Source organism: Diabrotica undecimpunctata, chromosome 8, assembly GCF_040954645.1.
Source record: "Diabrotica undecimpunctata isolate CICGRU chromosome 8, icDiaUnde3, whole genome shotgun sequence".
Lineage (NCBI taxonomy): Eukaryota > Metazoa > Arthropoda > Insecta > Coleoptera > Chrysomelidae > Diabrotica > Diabrotica undecimpunctata.
This window is the reverse complement of record NC_092810.1, coordinates 21,427,979-21,438,486: the sequence shown is the minus strand read 5'-3', so window position 1 is coordinate 21,438,486 and position 10,508 is coordinate 21,427,979. Positions and strand designations below refer to the sequence as shown.

The 10,508-nt window shown below is 34.1% G+C and overlaps 1 protein-coding gene across 1 annotated transcript; it reads right to left on the bottom strand.

Annotated features, from left to right (window-relative positions):
• Window positions 1-479: 479 nt before the first annotated feature.
• On the bottom strand, window positions 480-10,002 carry LOC140447261 (mitochondrial coenzyme A diphosphatase NUDT8). The gene has a single exon (XM_072539815.1). It carries the CDS (start codon window positions 9,657-9,659, stop codon window positions 8,946-8,948), a length of 714 nt encoding a protein of 237 aa, XP_072395916.1. The 5' UTR covers window positions 9,660-10,002; the 3' UTR covers window positions 480-8,945.
• Window positions 10,003-10,508: the final 506 nt, after the last annotated feature.

The following is a 10,508-nucleotide window of genomic DNA, read 5'->3' as shown; positions in this document are numbered from 1 at the left end:
TCTGGATAAGCATAGAATAACTGCCAATGAGCATTCGACGTTGCTGGTCAGATCTGGTCCTCCGTACTTTAGGAATTCGTCCGGTATTGTGTTCTCTGCTGGTGATTTTCTATTTCTTAATTTACTTAATGCTTCCTTTACCTAGAGATCTAAAGTAGTCTGCCTTGTTTCCTCCCGAATCTGTCTAGTTTTTATTAGTTCATTCACCTTTTTTCTTATTGTTTTGAGAGGCCCTCCCAGTGTTGCCTTTTTATTTCTCTGAATTAAGTACTTGTTTCATGTTTTATTTGTTTATAGTGGTTGTATGCCGGTTGTGTTTATTGTGTTCTGTATTATAAAAAGACTGCGCTCAAGATTCCTTGCATAATATTGCACTAGCGCGGAAATCGAAATCTGAAGTTACTTCGGAAACCACGCCTTAGAATTAAATAATTTCAATACTTAGTAGCAGTTAGCAGTGCAATTAAAAACAAGTTGAGTGTGTTTCTTAAAAAAATTTATTTTCAAACAATTTTGCTGAAAATGAACGAAAAAAACATATACTTCATCTAATTTACATACTGTTGCACGTCATCCGCGTCATAGCCCGTGAGGTCACATGATACCAACACGAAATATTTAGGCGGTAGGTGTGTTCTTTTTTATAATCACTTTGCCGAGTACAATGGCATTACAGCCACTAGACATATTTTATTATATACGCGTAGAAATAATATTTAAAGATTTCTATTAATGTTAACTTAAAGAAATACACAATAATATGTTTGATTTAATTTGTATAAATGGATTATAAAGCGTTTTTATTAAGAACATTTGTTCGGAACACACTGTAACTGTAATCGAACGAAGGTGATATTTTGGCATCAATTGGTAACACTTATTTGACAGTTGCGGTGTTGACTAATGTTAATAAGTAAAGAAAAAAGTGTTGTTTTTGTTTAAGTATTCCATTTTACATCTTTATACGACGCATACAAGCGGCTCAAATTGTTTTTAACAAGATTATTTTTTAACTCTTGTTTTGTTTCTATTTATTTACATTAAATATTAATTTGTTTTATTGTATAATCCACTTTTGCAATAATTATGTAACCTATTTGATTTAAAATGGATTCAGGATTTTTTTATACTTTGGCAACTATGTCAACTTCGATCTCTGTCAATGATGATGACGTGCAACGGTAACTAAATTAGATGGACTGTACCTACTGTTATTAAATAGCAGGGTCGCCAAATAATATTAAACATGTATAATTATTTTAAAAATACGAAAAATAAAACGGACATAGACTGTTTAAAAGTAGAAACAATCAATAAAACTTATTTATGTAGGTACCTGCAATCTTGTTTTCTAATTCTAAACTAATACATAAATTAACATAATATAAGCCTGGAATAGCACAAATCAAAAATAACAGTCGAATATTGTACTGAGCCACCAAGAAAAATTGTAATGGACCGTGGAAGTGATGACGTATATTTATTGACATCTGTCAGTTTCACTTTCCAAACAAACCTTGTTTAGTGTGGATAATTTGTATTTTTCGTTATTTTTTCATTTTTTTACAGAATCTTTCCGCTTTTTGCAATATCTAAGTAATCTAATAGTTACTACAACAATTTTACAAGGTTGTGTAAATAATAAAGCATGTTGTTGCAAAAATAGCAATAAAATGCATGTATCAATAAAGTATGGTTAGAATGTCTTTAATTTAAACTTTTAAACTATATTTCATAGAAATAGAACACTGAATTATGATGGTATTATCGTAAAAAACACTATACTTAAAAGAAAAAGCAGCAGGGGAAGCAAAATGTTAACTTTATAGAAATTAAAAAGTCTTGAGATTGGACATTTCAACTTTTGTTTGGAAAGTAATTGACAGTTGTGACGTCACACTTCCACTGTCCATTAGTGTAGTTTGTGGAACTTTGGTGGATTGTGGAATCACGCTGATTGGTAATTCAGAAATGTCACAAATTAAAAACGTCAGTATAATAAATTTATAATTTGTGATGGTCAATATAAAGTTTTTTTGTTTAAAATATAAACATAAACATATTACATTTTCCAGAATTGTATGAAAAAGCTGTAATTACTATTTAAATGGGAATAAGCCACAATTAAAGGTTAAAATACGTTTATTGACGTTTAAATTTCCACTTCGGAAATCGTTCTCAATTTGTATTTTGAGAACGATTTCCGAAGTGGAAATTGAAACATCAATAAACGTATTTTAACCTTTAATTGTGGCTTATTCCCATTTAAATAGTAATTAATTTAAAATGCCACAAGAAAATAGCTTCAGAACAATACAAAGCTGTAAATAATTATATTAATAAATAATTGATGTTATGTAGGCATATATTATTATTTTGTGGTATTATGGTACAGAATACTCTGATTGGGTTATTTCTTCTATGGCTCCATATCAAAACATGCTCAATCTAAATAAGTTAAATGGATAAAAGGTATATGTACATAGTACTACCAGCATAAGATCGGTAAACGAAAAATGGTTAACATACATTATCAAATAAGCTTACTTTTGTTGGTTACCCGCCAGGGGGACCGGGGGAATTCTGTGCCCGGCAGTATTCTGCGCATTAGTATCTTGTCAACACAGCATCAGTATTTCAACATTGAACACAGCGCGCAGTCTCGTATTTGCTAGCCGACCAAATCTTTGTAATACGACTGTATTCCTAGTGTTGGTTTAGACAAGGTTACCGATTGTTTGTTGTTCAAGACGTTGATGTAATTTTCGAATAATCTTTAGAAAGTGGAAAGTGCTTTTGTGATTAGTTTTCATTAAAACTATTTCATGAATATTTTGCTTTATATGTATAGATAATTTCATGTAAGTACAAAAACAAAGCATTGTATTTAGTCATTAACGAACAGTGATAAATTAATTTAGGTTACCAACCTAGAGGGAATAAGGCGCAGCTATGTCAAGGTAATTTCACACTGCGCGGTATTACCCCATATCACAATTTTTGCTGATATAGTGTCTGTATTGCTTTTTAGATTCCAAAATAATCCGTGCTTACGTTCGGAACACCGATCAAAAAGGACAGAAGATGAACTAAAAGCTGCCATCACTGCTATACGATCTGGGCGAAAAATACGAGAAGTAGGTCGATCATTCAATATTCCAGAATCCAGTCTACGTGACAAACGAAATTCCAATAGCCATAAAAAAATAAAACTTGGCAGGAAACCAATTTTTAATGATGAACAGGAATCCACCATAGCCAATCATGGTAAAAAATTGGCGAATATATTTTTTTTGGAATCACACCAGAAGAACTAAGGCGTTTAGCATACCGTTTCGACTCAATAAAGAAAATCGCTGATGAAGATTGGTTAGAACTCTTTTTAGAGCGTCATCCAGACATTAGTATTAGAAAACCCGAAGGTACCAGTCGAAACCGCATTTCTGTATTCAATAAAGATGAGGTTGAACAATTTTTTAACAATCTGTACACAGTTATGAAAAAGTTCAAATTTCCTGATCGTCGGATTTTTAATGTAGATGAAACGTTAATTTCTACGATCCAGAAACCATAAAAAATTTTAGCACCAAAAGGTCAAAACCAAGTATAATCCGTAATATCTAGGGAAAGAGGGAAACTATTATCATAGTATGCGCTGTAAATGCTTCAGGACAGTTTATCCCTCCTATGTCCATATTCCCTCGAATATGTATGAATTCACAATTAATGAGAGGAGGCCCAATTGGAGCAGTATACAGATGTTCAAAAAATGGTCGGATAAATGAAGAGTTATTTTTTGACTGGATAAAACATATTTGTCAGCATATAAAGGCCTTGAAAGAAGATCCAATGCTTCTCATCTTGGATAACCAAGGGAGTCACATTTCTTTGGAGATTTACACTAACTGCAGATCACATGAAATTGTTATGGAATCTCTCTCTGTGTTGGTTTTCTCTTCTGCTTTGTTGAGTACTTAAATTACTTAAAAAAGCTACCTACAAGGGTAGCGTCCAAAGCAGGAAGAGTTACTAGCAGGAAGTCTGTGATTTCATTTAAAATATATGTTATATAAATAAATATATATCTCAGGACTCAAATACTACACATTGCAAACATTTGCAAACTTATTAATTTAATGTGCCATGTTCCAAAATTCAGACCAGAATAACCAAAAGGTGTGGGCATATGAGTAGTGACACACAATTTGGTTTTATTAATACAGAAAAGCTTCGTTTTCATTGAAACTCTGATTAAAAAACAAAAAAAGACCTGCAATACCCATCGGCGAATAAGATCAATAATATTGGATAAAAATATGGATTGTTGTAAACATAAAAAAATCTAAAATATTGGTAATCCATTGACAGCCTGTAATGTCTAACTTTGATACTAGACAAGCTTTGAATATTGGGGTTTAAATGGGGTAGTGATGCGCATTATAAGGTGTTGCTTCCAGTTAACACCTCTAGCCTCTCCTACTCAATTCCTATCCTCACCTCCTAGAAGTGTGATCCGGATCACACGGGTAAACCCCGGTAAACCTGAGCAACCCTACTGGAGACTGGGTAACCAACCCCAGTGGAAGGTGGGGTCAGGGCTGACGAGGAAGGGAGAAATGGTCCTCCGAGAAGGGGGTTGGGCAGTGGGTTAACACCCCCCTCCCGTAAAAAATTTTACGTTACGGAAAATTCACAACAATCTACCGGACGGTCTATTTGTCGACGACTTGGCAAACGAAATAAGGCTAATGATATTGGATACAGTATTATCAACGTCCATGCTCCAACTGAAGATAAAGAAGACGAGGAGAAAGATCTATTTTATGAGGAAGTGGAAAGCACTTATAGGAAATGCCAGAACAATGACATAAAAATTATTATTGGCGATCTTAATGCTAAAGTTGGGCAAGAGACAACCTACAGACCCACTATTGGTGAACATAGTCTCCATACGGTCAGTAACCAAAATGGTTTACGGCTGGTTGAACTAGCGGCATCGTTAGGAATGGTGGTAGTAAGTACGTGCTTTCCCCACAAAAACATCCATAAAGCTACATGGCAGTCACCAGACGGCCAGACCAAAAATCAAATCGACCACGTACTTATAGATAGTCGACATATCTCCGATGTACTGGACGTAAGAGCATGTAGTAGTGCTAATATAGACTCCGACCACTACCTTATAAAATAAAAGCAAAACTTAGAGCACGGATATCTAACGCAAAAAAAGGTCACAGCACAAAATCCACAAAATATAATATTGAGGTGCTAAAATCTGAAACTGCTAGAGCTAATTACATGACAATATTAAACGAAGCGTTACCAACAATCGAAGAAAATCTAAGTATAGAAGAACATTGGACTAAATGTAAAGAAGCTATGCACACAGCGGCTGAAACTGTATTAAAACCTATCAAGACCAAAAAACACGAAGATTGGTTCGATGAAGAGTGCAGACATATCAACCAACAAAAAAACGAAGCATATAAGAGACTCCAGCAGCGCAGAACGAGATTAACTCTGGAAGATTATGAAAATCTTAGAAGAGAAGAAAAGATAATGTTTAGAAGAAAAAGAAAGAACAATACGAACACGCTCTAAACGAAATTGTTAATCACCATAATGGAAAAGACTCGCGAAAATTCTACCAACAGATAAACAGCTGCAGAAAAGGATTCAAACCCAGAATAATAGCCTGTAAAGATAGGGACGGTTCTATAATTAGTAACAAAGAACAGATACTAAACAGATGGGCGGACCATTTTGAAGAACTGCTTAGCGGCAACCACGAAGATGGCGAGATTGAGGATCCCATGTTTCAAATGAATGAAGATGATCGGCAACCACCCCCCACCGAAGAAGAAATTAGAGAAGCCATCGCAACACTGAAAAATAATAAAGCTCCCGGTTCGGATCATCTCCCTCCCTAACTTTTCAAAAATGGCGGCGACCCCCTCATGAAACACATGCATAAACTGATAACTGCAATCTGGCAACAGAAAGAAACACCCACAGACTGGAAGTTAGGTGTACTGTGTCCTATATACAAAAAGGGAGACATGATGGTGTGTGATAATTATAGAGGCATCACTCTACTCAATATGGCATATAAAGTGTTGTCCAACGTATTGTACAAAAGACTCCTCCCCTACGCCGAACAAAGTGCGGTTTCCGTCCTAATAAATCAACAACGGACCAGATATTTACAGTGAGACAGATCCTTGAAAAAACCCTAGAGTTCGGCGTCGACACCCACCACATATTTGTTGACTTCAAAGCCGCATACGACTCCGTTAATAGAAATAAACTTCTACTCGCTATGGTAGAATTTCGCATTCCATTTGATCTTGTCCGGTTAACTGAACTTACACTCACAGGTGCAGAGAGCATGGTAAAAATCCAAAACGATCTCTCAAGACCCTTCCATTGCAAAAATGGACTAAGACAGGGTGATGGACTATCGTGTCTCTTATTTAACCTGGCATTAGAAAAAATAATTCGAGAGTCGCAGATTACTACGAATGGTACTATCTTTAACAAATCAGTACAAATTGTCGGATACGCAGATGACATAGACATCATAGGTAGGTCCACAGAATCTCTGACTGAAGCATTTCGGTCGTTAAAAGCATCTGCACACAGAATGGGACTAAATATAAATGTTCAAAAGACCAAATATATGTGTTGCACTAGGTCAAGCAACCCGACACCTACACGAATAATAATTGATGATCTAGAACTGGAAGGTGTTGACACCTTCATATACTTAGGGTCGCTGCTAACCAAAGATAACAACGTCAGTGAAGAAATAAAAAGAAGAATAGTGCTCGCCAATAAGTGTTACTATGGCTTAAGAAGACAGATGGCCTCAAAAATGCCTAGAAAAATTAAACTGACTGTATACAAAATACTAATAAGGCCAGTGCTAACATATGGTTAAGAAACTTGGACACTAACACAGAATGACCAAGAATTGCTCAAATGTTTTGAGCGAAAAATACTAAGACGAATATATGGAGGCATAAAAGAACAAGGTTTGTGGCGCAGGTGTTACAATTTTGAGTTGTATAGAAGATTTGGAGAACCTGACGTTGTAAAATTCATTAAGGTAGCACGCCTCAGATGGATAGGTCATGTAATCAGACGAGAGGAAGATGCCATAGTCAGAAAAGTTTTTGACTGAAGAGGGCCGATCGGACAACGAAGAAGAGGAAGACCGAGACTTAGGTACCAAGACAACCTAGAAAATGATTTGAAGTCTATCGGAATTAGAGCATGGAGAAGAGTTGCCAGAGACAGGGGCGAATGGAGGATTGTTCTGAAGAAAGCTTTGGCTCATAAAGAGCTGTAACGCCACTGATGATGATGAAGCTTTGAATATTAAATATTTGGCTCAAATATTAATAAAAAATGTGGCTGTGACAAGGAGGTTAAAATTCGGATCAATATTAAAATATGGTACACTAAATAATGCATCTGGACAATATTATTATATGATGTAGAAACCTGGTCACTAAAAGTAAGAAAAATTGAAACATTCTAAATCTGGATCCTCTGCAGACCACTTTTGTGGATGAAAAATGTGACCAAAGAAGAAATATTGTGAAGGTTCTTGTACAATATCCTAAAACAAACAAAAGTGTCATATAACGAATTATTTTTGAGAGGTTCGTAATATACCTACTATGTCTTATACTAAAAAGTAAAATATGGGACAAGAGGTGACCTGGAACAAAATATGTGGCTGGACACAAGGATAAATGAACATAAAATCTATTGTCGTTTAGGACATATCGACAAATCTGCCGTGGCCGAATACGCTTTGGGAAGCAGAGAACATCGGATGAATGGTTGACCCCTACATAATGGATGTATATGAGAAGATGAAGATAATATCTAGTAATACTGATAAAAATCCTTCTCACTTTATGTTTCTCAATTTTTTGTTGCCTACCAAGTATCCTTTAATTCTAACTTACACTAACTGTCGAAATTAGGAAATTTTCCAGCCCGTCCAACCACCCTACTTCACTACTAGGTGAATGATGAAGATGTGAATATTGAAAATGATCTAAACCAAACATTTTCCTTACAAATAAAAATGCAGATAGACCTGCATCTTGCAAACAAGTAGAATATTTATGAATTTAGCAAAAGACAATTATTCTCCATAAGACAAACGATACAATAAACATAATCAGAAATTATCGAATAAAGCGAAGATAATTGGTAGGACTTTTAATATTAAAAAAACTGATTTAAAGCAAATATGCAATTTAAAAAACAACCTAACATAAAATACTGAGTGTTTTGTCTAAATCAAAGGCTATCAGTTAAAAATATCTAAAGGCAAAAGGACCCAATTATATGTATTGTATCAGTACTATACCTACTATTAATTGCTTGAAATGGTATCACAATCTTAAGCATTCATTTAAAAAGTAATTAAACTGTGAATATGGTCACAATCTTTGATATGTGGCATACACTTGAAAGCAAAAGCTTCTTGACTATTAAAAAGTCTAAGGCTCTCTGTTTGTGTACTAAACAATTACTTAGTCACAAATTACACACCCTAATCTTGACACTTCATTCAAGGCCCTGATTTTTGTTCTATTAAGTCAGTAGGAGAAACCAAATCATCAACTAGGTGAAAATATGTGGCACAATAAATGTAAAGTACTCACTACAAATTGTTTGCTGTAATTTATATTTTAAATCTACTACCGAATACAAAATAGGATATTTTTGTCTGCGTTAACCATCAAAAGTAAGCTTTGTGTTTGGTGACAAGTTTTTGGCAATTTTGTAATAACTTTTTCATATCACAATTAATTACATAACAGTCAACAAATAAATAACATTCTTACAGTAACAAAGTACACTTTGTTTCAATGTATAAATAAAAATTTACATAGTTTTTGGTTTAAAATTATTTTACAAAATCAGGTAGACATTGCTTTGGGCTCTATTAATTTAACAGTAGATATATATTTAATTCTATGTGAATAGGCTTTAGGAGGTAAAAGTGCGGTAAGGAACATGTTTGTTATTAGGGCAGTTAGACCCCATACTCTTCGTTTCCCTGCTAAAAATACAGGAAGTGAAGAACGTTTTCTGAATTGTGTATGACCTAAATATTCTGGTTTGCACAGATCTTCTAAACACACTGAAAACACTTCTTCCACTTCTGTAGGATTCACTTTTAATATGTCAGCTGATAATGGTTTCACTACTCTTCCTATAACTGGTAACACACACGTCTCTCCCCTAGTAACTATTAAATTACCACTACCCCACAGTTCTACATCATCGGGATGTATTCCTAATTCCTCCTGTGTTTCTCTAAGAGCTGTTTCCTCCAAGCTTTTGTCCATCTCATCTTGCTTGCCACCAGGGAAGCTGACTTGTCCTCGATGATTTTTTAAATGCGCCGCTCTTAAAGTATACAGTAACGACACCTTGCCGTCAACTTCGCAAAGTGGAATTAATACAGCTGCCCTCATTGGGGGCTCTTTGGTATTAAATCGAATTGGCTTCATACTTGCAAATTTTGCTGCAGTTTTTTTTACATTCTCTTCGGTATATAAGTAATCAGAAGAAAAATAATTACTTAGTTGATGATTACTACAAAAAAATCTCTGCCCCACACGAAACATTTTGTAAATAATTTATACAATATAACAATTACATCTGTCAAAACACTGTGACATTTCATTAAATATTTTTGTAAATAACAAGGTGCAGAGTTGTAGCAAATTAAAATTAATACCTACGTTAGTACTAGTAGCGTTACCAGCAACCACATGATTGTTTTCTAATTAAATATTGCAATGCTAATACATTTTTTACCGTCTGAATGCATCAGCTAACCTGACTTGAAAGGTGACTAACCAACCGATGGTCTGGTTTGTACTAGTTTTACTAAATAGATAATTTATTAGTCACATACTTCACCTACAACAAAATAATCTCAACTATTATCTCTGATATCTTGGTTATTTGACTAAAAGTTACTAAATGGCTGAAACTAAAAATATTTTGTAATTAAATTTTTAATTACCGATATTAGTAAATCCAGTCACCCATTCCTTGACCTTGAACCCAGTCATATTTTACTTTCTTCTTAAAAAATGTATTATGTAATATTGTTACAGAAATAGGATAATTTATGTCACCTTATTTTATCGCCAGACATATATAAGATAAAGAATCAAAAATAATATATGAATTATGTTACCTACTATTTACAAAGAAAGTGAATCAGACATTAAAAAAGAGCTATTTTCATAATATTAGTCATAAAAACGTGGATTGACATAATATAAAAAATTAGAGACACTTGTACAATCTTTAAAATCTACGATTCTAAAATCACTTTATCAATCAATCCATTAAATGAGAATTTAATAAAATAGAAATATATCAATACACCAATTTATAGCTATAAAATTATTATAAAGATGAGCGCAATTTACATCACTGAATTTTGCTTTGATCAGTTTTCC

Coding starts and splice junctions, on each gene's coding strand:
- LOC140447261 (XM_072539815.1), bottom strand. CDS start 9,659: ATGTTTCGTGTGGGGCAGAGATTTTTTTGTAGTAATCATCAACTAAGT.